Raw genomic sequence first — 20,401 nt, 5'->3', positions numbered from 1 at the left:
CTGGAGTAATGGCTGCTGAAAATGTCGCTTTGCTATCACAGGAATTAAAGGGATAGTTCACCCAAAAATTCAAATTCTCTCATCATTTACTCATCCTCAAGTTGTTCCAAACCTGTATGCATGTCTTTCTTCTGCTGAACACACAAGATATTTTGAAGAATATGGGTAACCAGACAGTTGATGGGCACCATTGGTTTCCATATTTTCTTTTCTATACTATGGAAGTCAATGGTGGCCCACAATGGTTTAGTTACAAACATTATTCAAAATATCTAATTTTGTGTTCAGCAGAAGAAAGAAATTCATACAGGTTTGGAACGACTTGAGGATGAGTAAATGATGACAGAATTTTCATTTTCAGGTGATCTCTCTCTTTAATAAAATTGCATTTTTGATCAAATAAACCAGCCTTTGTGAGCATACGAGACTTCTTTGAAAACATTAAAAATCTTAACCCCAAACATTGGAAGGGTAGTGTATATTAAGACTTAAAAAGTCATGCCTAAACTTTACACACTAGCTCTCGGTTTCAATTAAACAGAAACATGTCAGACAGTCAGTATCAAAGCAAACGGACACATAACTGGGCATTGATCCCGACTGCAGTCACACAGAGTCAAGCGGGCAGGGCGTGACCTACCACAGCTGGTGGGAAAAATCCGGAAAAACAAAATGGTAAAAGAGGAACAAAAAGTTTCCATTGGCCCCGTCTCTGCCAACTCACACAGAGAGGCCGAGCAAAAAGCTGGATGAGACAACAGAGCAGAGGACACAGACGAGATCTTCACCACATTAAAGGAAATATATTTAAAAAAACAAAACAAAGGACGCTCATGCCGAAGAGCTGCTCCGTCATCGGCAGAGCCATTTATACAGGGCAGTTTGAGTAAACAGTTTGTCATGTACAGAACCATTCAGATGAACAGACAGCGTCGTCTTTTTGCTTTGCATGGACGCACCTCTTCCTCGAACAACCGCACAGAATAAAAATGGGATTTCTGAGTCAACATTAATGTTCTCAAACGACACATTTCTGAAATGCCAGAACAGTTTTGCGCACTCATTTTTATCCCGAAACCCCTTTATCTTACAACAAATAAAAATTTAGACCATTTACAAACACATTTTACTACATGATTGGTAAAAATAAAAACTTTACAAAGTTGCCAAAATGCAAGGGATGTGCATAGGTCTTTTTTTTCCCCTCCTCGTCACCAGCTCCACCTGTTTGAATGTGTTCGTCCAGACGAATGGAATGTTTTCTGCCGTGGGTGACGGTCTGAACACAGCTAACACTGACAGCATGGACGCTCGTGAATGTTCACATGCATGAGATCTCATTCAAATCTCTAAAACATTTATGCACGTCTTTAGAGAGACAGTATCCACGTGTAGAGGAGGGTGAACTGGGAAAAACAAACGGGGAAAAAAAGGCAAAGGTTTGGTTTTAAATGAACGCTGAATCGGTGGGTTGTGCGCTAAAGCAGCTAGGGTCTGCCGCATGGATAATGTGGGGATTATGTATTAATGGACGGGCTGGACAGATGAAAGCTATGAGGATTCTGCTGTAGTAATGCTGCACCTTTTCTCTGGTACTAACAGAAATGGGCAGAAAAACTACAAAAATATTCCTCATGTAGGATACTGTCTCTTTAAATTAAACGTCTACAAAATGTCGCCTCCTAGCTATATAGACATGACAATATTTAGTAATTTATTTTATTGTTCTTTTTTCATTAATACAACACTACGTCTAGGTAGTCTGTGAGGGGCCAAGACTAGGCTCACTGCAGGTACACTGATGTTTTTGAACATCAGAGGTGAGCTTTTGTTTGCATCATGGGAAAGTTTTGAAGTTTTCTTTTCTTTTTTCTTGCAGAGATTCACTGCAAAGTGTGAGGTTATGAAGGGCATAAGGTTACAGGTTGATGGGTTTGCTGATTTAGTAGACCCAAGACACTGGAACCCACTGGGCTGTGGTGCAAACCAGGTCTATGGCTTCCTCCAGGAGCCGAATAGTCTCGTCAATCTCATTATTGATGATGGTTTGGTCAAAATAGTGTGCATATGTCTTCTGGAGGATCTCAGACTCCTTCTGCAGCCTCTGTAATGACTCGTCCTGCAGCATGAAAGAAAAAGAGTGAGTAAAAGAGCAGATGAGAGGTCAAAAAAGGGACTTTTGAAAGATCCGTGGAGGACAATGGATGAATTCGGACCATGTGCCCATTTAAGAAAATGTCATTGATGATCCCAAAGGTATTTGCAGGACTATAAACAGACAATGGGAGAGTTGGGAAGGATTGTACTAGTGTACACAATACTGTTCAGAAGTTTGGGGCCAGTGATTTATTTGATCAAAATAAAGTAAAAACAGTAATATTGTTAAATATTACTTGTTAATTATTTAAAATAACTGTTTTGTATTTGAATAAATTTCAAACTTTATTTCTGTGATGGTAAAGCTGAATTTTTGAAGTGTCACATGATTTTGTGCTCATGTAACATTTATTATTATTATTATTATCAATTTTGTGCTGCTCAATATTTTTGTGAAAACATTATAATATTTTTAAAATGCATCTTTGTTGAATAAAACTATTATAAAAAAAAAAAAAAAAAAAAACTTACGGACTCAAAACTTTCGAACAGTAGTGCGCAGATCTAAAGTAGAGTACTTAAATGTGGATAAGGGTTTTCTTAAAAATTGTCATCTGTCAAATTGACCTTTGTTCTAAAGGGCATGAATAGAGTGGAACTTTTTTGGCTAGAGCTTAGTGATCTTGTCATACTCACAGGCAGCTTCCTGCACCATCTGGGAAGCTGAGCGTGATGTAAGGAAAGGTAGAGGAAATTAAAAAGCATGCAAAAAAAAAAAAAAAAAAAAAAACAGACGACTAAATAAAGATTTAGCTGAATGAAAGAAGGTAGAGAAGTTAGGTGGAGTTATTCTGCCAGTGAGGGTGACGCATGCCATGGCATATGATTTGGATCCTGATCTCACCTCATTCATGCCAGGAGTGATTGTTGGTGCAGCAATGAAAACCACATAGGGAGCAAATTCAGCTGTCCGTAAAACCTTCAGTGCCTGAGAATGATCAAACACATTACAATATGTACTACAGTTTTATGCTCCAATCATTTGTGTCAATGTATTCCAAATAAGATATTAAACTCATTAAATTAGAGATGCCAGAATCAAACCAGTTAGTTTTCAATTATCACAATATCACAGTTTTACATCGTTTCAATACTTTGGTTTGAGCAGATGTTGTTAGTTTTGCCATGTAACTTTTAACAAAATATGCCTGGTGTTTCTTCAGTTTTTCCTTTCTCTAACTGAAATGTATGAAACAAAATAATTTAATAAGGAATACTGTTGTTAATGGGAAACAATTCATATGTGTCTTAATGTTCCCTTTCCATTTGCCTTTTGTAAAGTCCCTATAACTAACAACAGACAGTTCTCTAAAGGAAGCGACATCATTTCTGGTATGTAAAAAAACAACATAAACATTAATTCTATTTGACTTCATAGTTTTATGGTATTAGTTGGTTTGTCTCAATCTAAAACATTCCATACTGTTTGATAATATTCTGGAAATTAATATGAAAATATCAAAACAAATCTATGAAAAATCAAATCAATTTTAAAATTGACTGTCATGTAAGATAACTCAATTCCTCACAAAGCAATGGCTAACTAATCTTAGGTCTTTATTTCCATCATATTAGTTCTCATTCGAATACTTTTCTTTGTTTGTATTTATAATAAATCAAGTTCAAGTGCTTCAGCTTAACCAGAGCATATTTCCGAAAGTCTTTAAAGCTATTTGATTTAAAGGTGCTGCATCACAGTAATGACGTACAAGGTTAATGTCAGACCATCTCCTGTCATTAATACATGCTGAGGGCAGTGAAATGTTCACCTGTGGCTCTACGTCCAGTATGGCTATGAGTCCCTGCTCGTGGATCTTGCGTATCGTCTCCAACCGAGTGCCGTACATTGCATCCTCATGGCTCCCGTACTCCAGGTAATCGTTGTTGGAGATGTCCTGCATCATTTGGTCGTGGGATACAAAGAAATAATTCTTGCCGTTCTCTTCTTCTTTCTTTGGAGGTCTGGTCGTGTCTTTTGGGGCAGAGATGAGTTTGCGGTTATCAGTTCAGCAGTATCGGTGTGCAATCATGTGGACTGTTTGAGATTTGGGGAAGTTTCTTACGTGGAATGGGGTAAGCAAATCTGTCTGGATGTTTGGTGATGAGCGTGTTCTTGATGTGTCTTCGGCCAACACCGTGGGCACCTGCCAGTTGAACAAACCACAAACGTCAGAGACACATACTTCCTACCAACTAACAAAAGTAAGATGTGGAATTAAAGCCTACATACACACCTAGTAAAACTAATGTTTTCCTCTTGAACGCTGGCAACTTCACGACTTCCTCATAAGTGACCAGATCTAGTTGATCAAACACTAAAAACAAACAGAAGACTGTTATTTAATAAGGGCGAAGGATTGCTCTTAAATTTCCAAAATTGTATGTCATTGTCATTACTTAGACTCCAACAAACCAGCTGTTCTAAAGTAAAAAAACAACAACAACAAATGTTGAAAAGGAGGATATTTTGGGGGGTAATGTTATTGGTGTTTGTTCTCTATGAGGATTCTGCATGTGTTTTGGCAGCGTATGTAATGTTACAGGCCTGATGGGGGATTTGATACTGTGCCTGACTGACATTCAATCTCCACTGCAGCAGATTGGCTTCATCAAAAACCAGGCTGAGAGTAAACATCCCAGCCACTCGCACTTAGCATTTCTACATATTCAAACTTTCACCGATGTCAAACCTGGAGACATTTTACGTGTTCATTTTCCTATATTTCGTACTTTATTTACCTGTGCAGTCATCTAATGCTCAAAGTTAAAGTTAATCTTTAAAAACACTAATTTAATGAAATTTCTAAATGAATATCCATTATTCACTGTTGCAAGATTTACACTACCGTTCAAAAGTTTGGGGTCAGTAAGGCTAATGTTTTTGAAAGAAGTCTCTTATGCGGTTCTACTATTGCATTCCTACAACTCAAACCTTAGAGCATGGCGCTACGGCAAAGTCATGGGTTCGATTCCCATGAACTGATGAACCTGAATGCAATGCAATTCGCTTTGAATAAAAGTGTCTGGCAAATGCATAAATGTAATGTAAATGTGTAAATGCACCAAGGATGCATTTATTTGATCAAAAGTACAGTAAAACTAATTAAAATTGTTTGAATATATTTTAAAATGTAATTTATTCCTAATTTATTTATTTACTCAAGTCTTCAGTCACATGACACATGACTGTTTTGGAGTTGAAGAAACATTTCTGATTATCATCAATGTTGAAAACAGTTGTGCAGCCTGATATTTTTTTTTCTGGGATTCTTAGATGTATAGAAAGTTCAAATGACCAGCAAATGAACTTCAGCAGCATTGTGTCTTTACTGAAACGTTCAATCAATTGAATGATTTACCTTACTGACCCCAAACTTTACAATTTTAACATCGGTGCATTCTTATATGCATGTGCAAATGAGATTTATGAGTTACAACAGAGTGAATGTTTATCAGCTTGATTTCAGTCATCACACAAAGCCCTGACTTTAGTACAATTGTTGCATGGACTACTTCTCTGGTGCTTTTTGGTCACTGTATGCTTGTTGAATTGAAAAAATCGGAGAAAAAAACCCTGCTAGTTATCTTCTTTTGTGTTCCGAGGCAGAAAAAAGCCATACAGGTCTGGAACGATATGAGGGAGAGTAAATGATTAGAGAATTGTTTTATTTTTGTGTCAACTATTCAACTGTTAATTCTCACAGTTGGATGCTGTAACGAAAAAAATAGGAAAAAAGCTGAAGGGCTAAAGCAATGATTCCTCTTAAATATGACTGCACTGAAGGACAAAGTCTCACAGCTATTGTGAACTTCTACAAAGCTTTACCACTAAGCCTTTTCTACCAGTGTTACGGTTGCATGATGAGTAAAACTGGGTGCAGTGTGCATGCAGGGGGTGTTGAGGAGATATCATGCATGTGTGCAGGAGACAGTGAGTTGACTTGGCTGTGGGAAACGTGAGCCATCTGTGTCATTTCCACGTGAAATGTGATTCCAGCACTCATTTCCCTCTCTGAATAGATGCCTTAAATGATTCATGCTCCTTTTTCACATGATCTTGAGTATGCAGCTCTATGTGTGTAGGATGCTTAATGGATTTGCACACAGAGAAGCCTCATGTGGATCAGTGAATATAGATGCACAGGGTTGAGAGAATACAGAATTAACAGGAAACTAAAAACAAACCATGAGTACCACAAACATTCAAACACACAATTAAAAATATCTTTGTTTTGTTGATTGGGGAAAAATGGAATTTGCTAACAGGCATAGATGGATTCGGGGTTAATAAGATCACCACAGCAAAGGCGTTGAGTGAGACAGAGACAGATAGAGAAAGACAGAATTAAGCACATAGGCTGTATGCCACAGCAACACAGTTACTTACATGCACAGATGCCATTGGTAGATAGACAGCATGTAAAATGGACAGGGGAGGGGGGTCATTGAGTTATGGCTCAGTTAACATCAGTAAACAAATACAACAACAAGCACGCTTAAAGCTGTGATGTCCGAAGCACAGAGACATGATGACCATCCGTGAGCTCGGGCTGCTCTGGATGGGACGCTTTCAGAGTGTGTGTCACATCACGGCTCTGAACAATGAAACATGCCTCTGACATTCACAGCAATGCGCTTGCATATTAAGGCTGGAATCTGAAAGCTGCAATTAAAGTGTGGTATTAAGAGGTTTTTGTGATCATCTGGTAAGTATTATAATTCGCAGTCACCACATGAATAACGTTCTATTGCAGTAACGCTATACATCATGACATGTGGACATACATATATAACATAATCATGCTGTAATGCCTGTTCTTGGATAATCCAGTGAATTAAAAACAATTATTTACTATTTTTTATGAATTTGACAGACACAAACCAACAGATCAGATTATTCATCATAAATTAAACTGATAGTTACTCAAATATATACACCGATGAGCCAAAACATTATGACCACCTGCCTAATATGCTGTAGGCCCTCATGGACCAATATGGACTCCAAAAGACCCCTGAAGGTGTCCTGTGGTATCTGGCACCATGAAGTTAGCAGCAGCAGGTCCTTCAAGTCCTTGGTTTGCGAGTTGGAGTACATCCCACAGATGATCAATTGGATTGATATGTGGGGAATTATTGAACCTTGAACTCTTCATCATGTTCATCAAACCATTCCCGAACAATGTGTGCAGTGTGACAGGGTGCATTATCCCGCTGAAAGAGGCCACTTCCACCAGGGAACACCATTGTCATGAAGTATCTGGTACTTATACGTATCTGGTCTGCAACAATGTTTAGGTAGGTGGCACATGTCCACATGACTGTCTGGACCCAGGGTTCTCCAACAGAACATTTCCCAGAGCATCACACTCCCTCCACCGGCTTGTCGTTTTCCCATAGTGCATCCTGGTGGCCTCACTACCCCAGGCAAACGGCCATCCACGTGATGTAAAAGAAAACGGGACTCGTTGGCAAAACCTTCTGTTGGCCTGGTTACCATCTAACCTACCCAGACCTAAATATGTGGCCTTGTTAGGAGATCAACGATATTCGCTTTACCTGTGACTGGTCCTAATGTTTTGGCTCATCAGTGTATACTGTGGTATAAACAGTAAAGCAAAATCTCTACTGGCTGACAGGTTTCTACCATTGCTGTGTATCATTACCCTTGCTATATGGTTGCTAAGTGGTTTCTTTAATGTTCAATGCTAGGTGGTTTCTTCAATGTTTCTGTACATACACTAACATTCAAAAGTTTTGGGTCTGTACGATAAAAAAAAAAAGAGTGTTTTTTGAAGATGTCTCTTAGATGCACCAAAGTAGCATTTATTTGATCAAAAAGTAAAAAAGTAATATGTTAAAATATGATTATAATTTAAAATAACTATGAATATACACTCACCGGCCACTTTATTAGATACACCTGTCCAACTGCTCGTGAACACTTAATTTCTAAGCAGCCAATCACATGGCGGCAACTCAGTGCATTTAGGCATGTAGACATGGTCAAGACAATCTCCTGCAGTTCAAACCGAGCATCAGTATGGGGAAGAAAGGTGATTTGAGTGACTTTGAACGTGGCATGATTGTTGGTGCCAGAAGGGCTGGTCTGAGTATTTCAGAAACTGCTAATCTACTGGGATTTTCACGCACAACCATCTCTAGGGTTTACAGAGAATGGTCCGAAAAAGAAAAAACTTCCAGTGAGCGGCAGTTCTGTGGGCGGAAATGCCTTGTTGATGCCAGAGGTCAGAGGAGAATGGCCAGACTGGTTCGAGCTGATAGAAGGGCAACAGTGACTGAAATAACCACTCGTTACAACCAAGGTATGCAGCAAAGCATTTGTGAAGCCACAACACGCACAACCTTGAGGCGGATGGGCTACAACAGCAGAAGACTCCACCGGGTACCACTCATCTCCACTACAAATAGGAAAAAGAGGCTACAATTTGCAAGAGCTCACCAAAATTGAACAGTTGAAGACTGGAAAAATGTTGCCTGGTCTGATGAGTCTCGATTTCTGTTGAGACATTCAGATGTTAGAGTCAGAATTTGGCGTAAACAGAATGAGAACATGGAACCATCATGCCTTGTTACCACTGTGCAGGCTGGTGGTGGTGGTGTAATGGTGTGGGGGATGTTTTCCTGGCACACTTTAGGCCCCTTAGTGCCAATTGGGCATCGTTTAAATGCCACGGCCTACCTGAGCATTGTTTCTGACCATGTCCATCCCTTTATGGCCACCATGTACCCATCCACTGATGGCTACTTCCACCATGTCACAAAGCTCTAATCATTTCAAATTGGTTTCTTGAACATGACAATGAGTTCACTGTACTAAAATGGCCTCCACAGTCACCAGATCTCAACCCAATAGAGCATCTTTGGGATGTGGTGGAACGGGAGATTCGCATCATGGATGTGCAGCCGACAAATCTGCGGCAACTGTGTGATGCCATCATGTCAATATGGACCAAACTCCCTGAGGAATGCTTCCAGCACCTTGTTGAATCTATGCCACGAAGAATTGAGGCAGTTCTGAAGGCAAAAGGGGGTCCAACCCGTTACTAGCATGGGGTACCTAATAAAGTGGCCGGTGAGTGTATATATATATATATATATATATATATATATATATATATATATATATATATAAAGTATTAAACATTTGGAAATATTTAATATTTTAAAATGTAATTTATTCTTGTGATGGGAAAGCTGAATTTTCATCAATCATTACTCCAGTCCAATATGCTGATGTGGTGCACAAGAAACATTACTTATTATTATCAATGCTAAAAACTGTTGTGCTATTTAACGTTTTTGCAGAAACCGTGATACATTTTTTCAGGATTCTATGATAAATAGAAAATTCAAAAGAACAGCATTTATTTGAAATGGAAATCTTTTGTGACCATATAAATGTCTTTTAAAAAAAATAAAAAAAATAAAAAAATAATAATAATTTAAAAAAGAAAAATCTTACTGACCCCAAACTTTTGAACACACTTATAAAAAGTAACAGCAGGTCTCTTGCATGATGTTTACGTGCCATTCATGTATGAAAAACAAGCAGCTTGAACAAACCTGTCTTGGGTAAAATACAAACAAATGTAAGTACGTTTTTTTTTTTTTTTCATAGAATGAAAAGTGGATTTAGACCATGTGTGTCGATACTGAAATAAATAGGATGGAACTTCCTGCACTTGAGATGCATTGATGCACTTCCTGGCTTGTCAATATGTACATGTCTCTAAATAGAGGTATATTTTCTTAATAAGCCTGTTGCTGCAATGTTGATTTGTTTTTGTCTCGAGTCTCCCAAATATGAAATTCTCCTTGTGAAGGACAAGTCCTTAACAACTGCTTCCTACTGGAAAATCCCCAACCATATGCTTCCCATTTCCCTTCCTAACCTGATCTGAACCTGCGCATTAAAGCTTGAAAAGCCCAAAGCACAACTCTAACAAAGCCGTCATAATCAAAACCGTTTTAGCCAATTAAACAATCCTAGAGGAATTCGTGACAAGACCTGAAAAAAAGTCTGTAATACTCCGAAGAGTCCCATTTCCTGCCTCTCTGGTTGAGTGAGCTCAACTCAGACTAAAGTGGGGCACTGGGCTCAGGAGGGATTATGTCTGATCTGCGCTCCCTGCCGCAGCCGTGTGCTGAACACAGCCTTTTTGATCACCTAAGTGATTGGGTGCTCAGAGAACTTTGTGATTCCAGCAGCCTAGATATGATCAGATCTACCGTCAGGCCTCCTAAGACCAAAAACACTTTATGCAAGTATGCAAATGCAGATTCAAATGCTTGGCCAACACATTTCTGACATATTGTTGGCAGTTTTGACAACTTTAACCAACGTTCTCAGCATGACTTTATTCAACAAGCCTGGGGGGAAAAATCTGAAAATATTTCAAAAATTTAGAATTAGAACGTTAGACATTATGGAAATAGAATGGTGATAATCATTAATTTTTTGCAACAAAAAAAAAAAAAACATGGCAAAACTAAGAATTCTGAGCATGCACCACTGGTCAAAAGGAGGCGTTTTTTTCCCTTTTTTTTTTACATTTTCGAAAAAAGTCTCTAATCAGCAATACTGTGAAATATTACTAAAACTGTTTTCTGTATTATACAAATAAAAAAATTATTTTATTCCTGTGGTGACAAAGCAGCTATTATTCTAGTCTTAAGGAATCACTCTAATATGCTGATTTGGTGATCAAGAAAAATGTTGTATTATCAATGTTTTCAAAACTATTGTGCTGCTTAATACGTTTGTGGAAAACTAAATACATTTTCTCAGGATTCTTTGATGAATAGAAAGTTTAAAAGAACAGAATTTGTTTGAAAAATAAATATTTATATTATATTTACAGTCACTTTCTATTGATTTAATGTGTCCTTGCTGAATAAAAGCATTTCTTTAAACCTTTTGAATGGTAGTGTACTTTTTGTATATATATATATATATATATATATTCAGAAACACTGCATAATGCAACAATGTGAAATCAATGTTGTGTACAGTAGCTAGAGGGGTTTGCATTCACATACTTGCGTTTCAGGCTTTGTGATGTAGTGGAGGAGTCGTTTGACTGCGTCTACAGTCTAAACTAACAAATCCACATTTTTAGGAAGCTCACCTTTAAACTATTCTACACCATCAGGGATATCTTGCGTGTTCAAAGGTGGTAACCTGACCCTATTTTAACTAGTATTTCAGACTGAATTAGGACCTAAATGACTTGCTTATATAAGATGTTAAAAGTAGTGGGGTTCACTGTGCCTCTAACGAGATCATATAATTGCCACCTTTCATAACGACAGGATCATTTTATATAGAGGTTGTAAAACGTGTGCCTAGTTACAGTACATCTGAGAGCAGGAGGTGTTCCAGTACATCTGCAGTTTTAGTGTTGGTTTAGACCTGAAGCCATGATGAAGACGTGAACTTCTGCTGACCACATATAGTCACATATGAGTCACTCACAGCAAAGACACACTCTCTCTTTCTCTCCTCTGGCCCTTTACCAGCAACCAGAAACTCTTACGGAAAACATGGGCGTCTCACGTATTGCTTTTTTGATAGAATACACGCACAAACACTTTTGTTGTATAGTGTTGTACATGCAGGTGTGCTCATCTGCAATAACTACCCAGGTTTCCACTGTGGCTGGCTTTAATGAGCCCCTTTGGTACTTGAAGCAAAATGAAAGACTCTCTAGAGCACTCTTAAGGGACTGTGTGGTCAGGGACAGCACGCAGAATCAGACACACAGCTACTTGGCTATGTATTGGCACAAGTCACCCTGCTATTTGTGGAAATGCTGCAGTCAGGACCTCGGGTTATTTGAGCTAGAGAGCAGAGGGCCCCGTTACCTGCCCATACCTACTACCAGACACACAGGAACAGACGCTCACTACAGCTTCTGAACTACAGTCTGAATCATTCAATAGAGGCGTTTCTAGCTACAACTGCTGACAACCATCCCATGAGGGTAAAAGTCAGCTTTCACAGAAAAGCAGGAACTAATATAAACACAAACTAATTATAGACATATATGCATTCTTTCTCATGGTGTTCCACCTGGACTGAGTTAGCGATGGGCATCAACCACAGTGTTCTATTGTGCTTCTGATTATAAACGGTTTCTGAGTATCTGACTTCAGAAAAGATGTGTAAACAAATTCAATGCAACTATATGATTATGAATTAAGATTATAAATTACCAGGTCAAATAAAACAGGTGCCATATGTGTCTATGAGGTAAGGTCTCCTGATAATTGAAAAGTGGATATTTGTAGAAATACAAAATTGTACTGACCCCAAACTTTAGAATATACTTTTGTATATATACTCAAGCTATATAAATAATTTTTATATAAAATAATATATAATATACTGTATATTTAATATAATAAAACATTATTCATTTGGCTTGAGATGGCACAATGGAATTATCATCACAACATTACATAATGCTCAAAATAAAAATGTACCTACAGTATCAACCTATAAGAGGCTGCCCTTTTATAAAATAATAACACAATGGTTGTTTTACACGCGTCTCCACAAACATTTGCAAAACAGGCTTTAAAGATAAAATTCTTAAAAATGAAAGTTTATCATTAATCATTAATTGTGTACAGTACATATCCCCGGGAACTGTCCATGTGACGTCATACTCTCATATCTCAACACCCTATTTCCAAGTAGGAAGCATAACTTTCAAAATACACTTCCTAGTCGGCAAACTATTAGTAAACAGTAAACTTACTCATCTTAGAAGCCTATTTGATATTAAGGGCTGTTCACACCACGGACGATAACTATAATGATAACGTTTTAAATATCGTTCTAATTAAATGAAAATGGGAAAGTCCATATCACAGCTATACGGATAATGACACAGTGGAACGATATTGTTGGAATCAGTATCAAAACGATTTTGTCCAGTTGATGAACAACCAAAACAGTGACAGCCAATCAGGATTTACTCGACTTGATTGAGCTTTCGCATTTAAAGGTGTTAGACAACATGTTTTTATGTACTAGTGTGGACACTTATATAGTTATTGTTATAGTTATCATTCTTGGTGTTAACAGGGGCAGATAACTAACTAGATTACTAATAAGGGAGAGTTGATTGACCAGCATCATCTGTTGTCTATATGGAGAGAAAAGAAGCAGAAAGCCCAGTGGAAACTGTACCTGCGTTGTGCTTTGCTAGGTATTTGTCTTTGTACTGCTTTTTTTTCTTGCCAAACCAAGTACAGCTCGCCTGCTGCTCTTGCTTGGTTTTCTCCATGGCTATACAAGCCACCCGCCTAGAACAAAAGAACGAAACAATTAGAGTGTGCAGCATATCTTTTAGCCTTGATGATAGTACATCGAGTGCTTTTAAATCATATTGAGAGCGACTTGCATTGTAATGAATCTTCGTTCCCTCCTCACTCAGCAGAAGCCAATCATAATCTTCTGACTTCCATCATTCAAATAAAATAAATGATTCAAATGCACATTCTGCTCTAGGAAAGAAGCAAACTTGCCACTCCTGGAGTTCAGGTGAGGGAATCAGTCCCGCCGTGCCATTCTTGGTGTTTTCCAGTTTGCCTTGCCACCAGTTATGGTCATCTTTGTTGATAATCTGGATTATGTCACCCACTCTGAAGCGAATCCCTGCCTCTTTACAGGGGATGAGATCATCCTTCGCCGGGTCATACTCGAACTGTGCCCGTACATAGATCTGAGAAGAGACATGTTCAGCTGAAGTCAGAAAAGCCCTAGAGTGGCACAAGGAAAGGAGACTGACTGATGGAGGAGGTCAGGGTACATATGGAGGTCAAGGTACAACTAGGCATCAGGGTTCAAGTGAAGATCAGGTTTGGGTTGCGATGAGAGGCATGCTTGGCTGAAGCTCTGTATGAGGGCGAGTTATGTTACGGAGCCCTTGCTGGACATTTAGTGCAGTTGGATACCAAACTGCGGTCTGAGAGTAGAGTGGTGTGTGACTCCCGCATTTTAAAAAATGACATTGGATTGACTAAAAGAGGCCTTTAAGTATAAATATTGTTTTGCAAAAATTGAGCTTAACGTTATATTTTCTAAGAATCGGAGTGATGATGTAATTGTTTTTGAGTCCTTGGTACATTTGGACTTAAATGGTTACACAACAGTTTTTCAGAGCAGTGGATTGGGCTCATTCTTTAAAATCTTACCTGGATGGAAAATTTATCCTTGATTGGAGGTCTGGAGATCTAGGGCATGAGAGTATTACAAACATCATGCAATATCATGGCACTGTGGCTGCATTAGTATGGCACTGTGAGCAGGGGTTGGTGAGATGGAGAATGCAGCTACGAAAGCTAACATTCAGAAAAGTTATGGGTCGACATAAAGGAACAAAGCAGGGTGGAGATGTCATTCACATCACTGTGTTATCATCACTTGTAATATAGTGGATAATTTGAAGCACTCGGTGACGACTAACACAGATGGACTTGTGCTGGCAGATGGCGCCCTCTGCTGATCGCCTATCTTCCTTTCTACTTCTCATCCTATTAGGACACAATTACTCAAGGTGAGGACTAGAGACTAGGAGAACAAATTGGAATGAGCTCTTTCACCCCTCATTGTCAGCTTTGTTGATTTACGGGGTAATATAGTTGAGATCTGAAAGGATACACACACCACTCTGTAGCCCAGAACCAGTAGAAAAGCATGAAACTGCATTGGGTTCGATCAGGACAGACACAACAATTTGGAAAACTTGATTAATTCACTTCTTTAATAAAGTTAAAAGTCTAACAGGGACAGAATGATAGTTGGGGTTTCATAAAGGTTTTATGGTTTATGTGGAGTTACTCATTTAAAAAAAAAAGTAAAACATTAGCAAGTTTTATTGTTGACATGCGGTCTAAAAAGTTGGATAAATTGGGTCTTTTTAAGAAAACGTTATTTTCATATATTGATCTCTTAGCTGTTACAGTCTTTAGTGTAATCAACTGTCTGTAAAGGGTTATTTGTCACAACACATGAATAATTCACTTATTTATTTTTAAGAAGAGTACAGATAAAATGCTACTAATTTATTACATTTATTTCAAATCTTAATGGTTGTTTTAGACATTTTCCCAACTGGTGTGTTGCTAACGCATAGAATAACCTATTTGAAAGACTACAAATCTATGCTAAAATTATACATTTATTTAAACTTTTTTAGTAGTCACTAAAACAACATAATTAATAAGACCTCTGCATTTGCAATCTTGTTATTGTGTAAATGCAATGCAATAACACTACAACCAGTCTGTCCGCAGAGCAACTCAACAATTATACAGTGAGATGTAGTGAATGGTGTTAGTGCAAGAACTGATTAAGAAAGTAGGGTGTTAATAGCAGTGAATCACTAACTACTTGTTCATTCAATCTCAAGCACAAAAGCAAAATGGAAAGTCAATAGAGGAGGCTAAGAAGACTGAGGGATGCTCTATTCACCTGGCGTCCTTTTGGCTGGATGGTTGATGGCAAGTCCTGTAAAGCAAAGCCCAGCAGTGAAAGAGAGACTGACCATTTACAGAGGAAAGGCAGACTCATGAAAGACGTTAACAATAAAAAGACAAAACATAACAAAAAAAAATCTGGTTGAGAGGAGGCAATGCTAACTCCACTGGGGAGGATGTTTGTTCATTTTGTGTGTATGCGTATGTTAAAAGAGAAGAAGGCTGTTGAAGGTAAATCTCGCAACAGCAACGCACAAGGAAAGCAAGGAGCAAGCAAGCAGCTTTAGCACCACACTCCATTCAAGCATGTTCATGAGGTGGAGACTAACTCTCCACTATTAAGAACACCAAGAGGGTCCCACTGGGTCCATATCAGGGATGAGCGATATTAGAAAACATTTATATCATATTATTCTTACAAATTCTAAAAAAAACCCCCACACATTTACTGAATTTATTCAAATATTACTGGAACAAGTATTTAGTATAAAGACTTAAAACAATGTCCAAAGTAAAGGAAGGTTTATCACACATTTAAAGAATTATTATTCTTTTTAAATTTCAATTAAATCATTTATTAGTTATATATTTATTAATTATTACAGAATGCATTTTATATTGATATTTAATATATATATATATATATATATATATATATATATATATATATATATATATATTATATTTATTTATTATAATTGTATGACTAAATATTGATTCAAAATATTTCTTCTGCTTAGAATATTTTTTAGGAATATATCCCAAAGAAATCATGACATATAGGAAACCTTTTTCCACTTTCCTAACTTTCCAAACTTTATCCATTCTTTTCAATGTCATTACCAGGTCAGCAGTAAAATATGAGAAAATATCATTTTGATTTTACAAATTTCTATTTTCTCTAGATTTATTGTTTCAACGTCTGTATCGCCCACCCCTAGTTAATACAGTGCTAATGCAGATCTCATTGGATTTTGTTAGAAGTATGCATGCAATAAAAATTGATGCTAGGAATCCTTCACATGCCTCCATAGAGTTTTGCCTAATCATTGTGCTCACTGTCAGCAATTATAGATCATTGATATTAACTCATTGGAATATTTCATTACAAACAACTGATCCCATATTCACTGTACATAACACTCCCCTTCAGTGAATGTACAGTGTTTACAGAAACAGTATTAACACTGACAGTCAGAGTGATTTACAGCAGCACAGAGCACACCAATTTGTGAACTGAGATAACGGAATCTAGCAAACTATGTTCAATGGATGTAACGTGCGGTCTTGTTCAGTCGTTGTGTTTGTGTTTATTGAGATTGTCAAAACAAAAATTCTAGTGAAACATAAAAACAAACTGGGAAAACAAAAAATACCATAAAACTGGACATTAAACAGATTTAATAACATCTAGAGCAAATTAAGAGGGTATGATTGCAAGAATTGGGTGAAACAATGACAAACAACTTTAGGAGATTGTTGGGGGGGAGGGAAGGGGAGTCGTTATTTGAGGTTGCCTGGGATCCTTACCAAGATAGAACTGTTAAGGCTGGAATGGCCATTAGCAGGGGACTGTCTGGAGGTGGAGGGGGATTCTTTCTGTAATAAGATATAAAGGTCAGCGAAACAGCAGAGCAAATGGACACTAGACCAACACTGCGGTAAGAAATTGGGGACATCATGTAAGGGAAACCAAAAGATTTGCTTGAGATGAAAATGATTAAATGGACATTTTTAAAGCATAGTAATGTTACTTGTTGCAAAGGGAAAAATGTTGTGAACTTCAGGCCATATTGCAGCTTCCCACCAGAGGGGGAGCCAACACAACTTGCTGTAAACATCTTCCCTGAGAGATTTAAAGGTGCAGTGTGTATTTTTTAGCGACATCTAGTGGTTCGGTTGCGAGTTGCACTAAGGGCTCAGCCCACTGCTCACCCCTCGCTTTCGAAGAAGCTACGGTGGCTAAAACGGGACAAACATATCGCCATCTGAGCATGCGTCTGAGACAGCAGAGAATAGCCAGAGTAAGCCAAGAGTGTGTAACATTGTCACTGTTTCTGTACCACAGCATGAGCCCAAAGGTGCGCGTGGCAAAAATACCTTCTCTTTCAAGGTAGTGACGAAACGCGCTCTGTAGCGTTGTTTGTTCGCTGTCGGCTTCGGTAGAAACATGACGTCACAATATGTCGAAATTCATAGAAGGGGGTGCCCGCGGTTATGTAGATATAAATGTCTCATTCTAAGGTAATAAAAACATTACGGTTTATTAAGTAAGTTCTTTATACACCACTGAAAACATAGTTATGGATGTCATATTGCCTTTCTGTTAATAGATACTCAATTTTTTTTTACACATTGCACCTTTAAAGTGAAATCTGACCTCTTTAATGCCAACATGTATTTAGAAATGAGGAATCGTGTGATATGGAAGGGGAGTTTTGTGAGAAATATTTATCTGTATGCAATACGGTACAGATTAACTTTATAAATTGTGAATAATGCTGCAACACTGTCAGACTGTGAAACATTCTCACATTGTACATCTAAACTCCTCTCAAAATTGGTAATATGTAAGGGAGGGTTCCGGTATCTTGGTTGTGAAATTGGTGTGCGGTAGTGTCTGAAGCGGGCCTTTTGGTCCGGCAGGATGGAGTCTTTTGGGGAGAAAAGCGTTAACACGCAGCCATCAGGCAGGCAGTTAGTCACACAAGAGTCCACAGCAATCAAAGCCCACCACACAAGGCCACGACAGGCCAGGGCAGCAAACCACAGCACTGCGGAGAGAGGGGACTGACAGAGACACAGAGCAGAAAAGAGTGCAAAGGCCACAGAGGCCGTTACCTCACAGGACGACTGGTGCGTGCGGTAGCTGGGCACAATCTTAAAGGTGATGCTGCCTCTCATTTCTCGCTGTCAATAGAGAAACAAAAAGGAAATTATTAAAAAAAGGTACATTTTACTGGATTATGTCTGGACTATGGTGGTAAAGTGTAATGCCTGTTTAAGAGACTCAAATGAAAATGTGTCATCTACTCATCTTCATGTTGTTCCAAATCCATATGATTTTCTTACTTCCAAAGAACACAAATGGAAAAAAGTAGACAATACAAACAGTAGCTTTGTGTTAAGCAGCGTTCAGATCGACAGGATTCCTAGACTGCTCTCTAACACTGAGCATGTAATATCTGTTGATGTTCACTTCACTTGACAAAACATGTTCATTTGAAACACCCTGCGATGTCATCAAACAGACAACGCTTAAGTAACAAATTAGAGGAGTTTAAAGTCACCATGAAATCAAAATTTATAATTCTTATTTTTATGGAATATTGCAGTGTTTATTATTATATGTAAATAATTTATCCATACACGTGCCCTCTTAATCGTTAATGGAAAAAAAAAAACTACTCCCCCTTGCAACGACATCTCTTCTCTGATGACGTGTTTACTGGCGTGAGGGCGGAACAAGCAACCTGTCTCTCACATGGGATTGCAGCAATAGCAAATGACAATGATCCAATAAATTTGTGATGGACAAAATCAAGCCGAGCCCTATATTTTGTCCTCAATTGAAAAGCCATTTAACTCATATGAAAGGCTCAATAGGGAAGAAAACTTCCGTTTCATGCCGATTTTAAATTATGATGACATTAAGAATAAATATAAATAAACGTAAATAAATATAAATTACCATACATTTGTGTAATAGATGTGACATCCATGTGTATTTAAGTAAATACCTTTATCATTTAACTTATAAATATAAATTTTTTATATTTCATATTTGAATGTGCTAAACTGAGTGATAAATGTTTGTTACGATGTTTAATATGAAAAGGAATGCAATTTGGTTATATTAGAAGTGTATATTATCTTATTTAACCTGTGAAGTCCACTTTGCAGGGCACTTACTGTACAGTCGAATGGACCACCTTTAGAAAAAGAACTAAATCTACTGTAAGTCATCAGTGGTTGAGGTCTGGCAGTCTGAACATTTTGCTAGATAACTCCATTTGTGTTCCATGAAAAAAAACCCATCATAGTTCAAACAACATGAGTGTGAGTAAATGGTAACAATTTAAATGTTTGGGTAAACTATTTCTTTAAAGAAACCCACAGCTTAAAAAATTGTTGTTCCCACTCACAAGCATCTTCTGAAGCTGCTCCACCGTTTGATTTGCTACGCTTATGCCGTTGATCTCTCTGATCTCGTCTCCAATGTGTAAAGTTCCTGATTTGTGACAAAGTGACACATTACATGTGTTAATAAATGGCGGTAGTATTACAGTCTTCATAATTTGATGTCTATCATGAGATTGTCCTGCTTGATGATGGCGTGTGTTTGTTTGGCAAGTGGGTAAGGCCTGTACGTCAGTGTTACATACTCTCAAGCTTGCCATGAAGAAATGTGTGTTGAGTGGTCTGTTTTGAAGCAGCATGGGTTGCATCTCATTCCTATGAATTTACCAAGTGTTTATGTAAATATAAAATTATAGGAGTGGCTGCAGTGTATGTAGCAGTGTGGGGTGAATTTTTAAAGACTACCAGGGTTTAAGGGGGGATTTGTTCTGGTGCACGTACCTTGTCTGTGGATCATTCCTCCATGCATTATTCTTGCCACAATGCAATGGTTCAGGTCGTTCATTTTCAACGTGATGCCCTGAAACAGAGCCCACAAACTTATTTGAAGCCACATTGATGAGAACGACAAGCTTTCAGGAAGTTTGACTAA

At 38.0% G+C, this 20,401-nt stretch overlaps 1 protein-coding gene across 22 annotated transcripts in view; it reads right to left on the bottom strand.

Moving 5' to 3' along the window:
* Positions 1–783: 783 nt before the first annotated feature.
* Positions 784–20,401, bottom strand: part of caska (calcium/calmodulin-dependent serine protein kinase a) — a 219,665-nt gene continuing 200,047 nt past the window's right edge. For 5 of the 22 annotated variants that reach the window (XM_056232933.1, XM_056232941.1, XM_056232934.1 and 2 more), the window contains 14 exons: positions 20,251–20,329; positions 19,815–19,900; positions 18,511–18,579; positions 17,200–17,268; positions 15,665–15,700; positions 14,386–14,424; positions 13,717–13,913; positions 13,379–13,494; positions 4,392–4,472; positions 4,221–4,301; positions 3,927–4,129; positions 3,002–3,085; positions 2,794–2,820; positions 784–2,119 (listed from right to left, as the gene is read on the bottom strand). In XM_056232933.1, coding sequence (XP_056088908.1) covers positions 1,943–2,119; positions 2,794–2,820; positions 3,002–3,085; positions 3,927–4,129; positions 4,221–4,301; positions 4,392–4,472; positions 13,379–13,494; positions 13,717–13,913; positions 14,386–14,424; positions 15,665–15,700; positions 17,200–17,268; positions 18,511–18,579; positions 19,815–19,900; positions 20,251–20,329 — 1,344 coding nt within the window. In that variant the 3' untranslated portion in view covers positions 784–1,942. The remainder of the gene's footprint in view (positions 2,120–2,793; positions 2,821–3,001; positions 3,086–3,926; positions 4,130–4,220; positions 4,302–4,391; positions 4,473–13,378; positions 13,495–13,716; positions 13,914–14,385; positions 14,425–15,664; positions 15,701–17,199; positions 17,269–18,510; positions 18,580–19,814; positions 19,901–20,250; positions 20,330–20,401) is intronic. The other 17 variants (XM_056232937.1, XM_056232945.1, XM_056232938.1 and 14 more) reach the window with 12 other exon arrangements.

The sequence above is a fragment of the Rhinichthys klamathensis genome, unplaced genomic scaffold (genome assembly GCF_029890125.1).
Source record: "Rhinichthys klamathensis goyatoka isolate OS25496 unplaced genomic scaffold, OSU_Roscu_1.1 h1tg000358l_1, whole genome shotgun sequence".
Classification (NCBI taxonomy): domain Eukaryota; kingdom Metazoa; phylum Chordata; class Actinopteri; order Cypriniformes; family Leuciscidae; genus Rhinichthys; species Rhinichthys klamathensis.
Note: the sequence above shows the minus strand (reverse complement) of the source record. Positions and strands in the feature narration are given on the sequence as shown.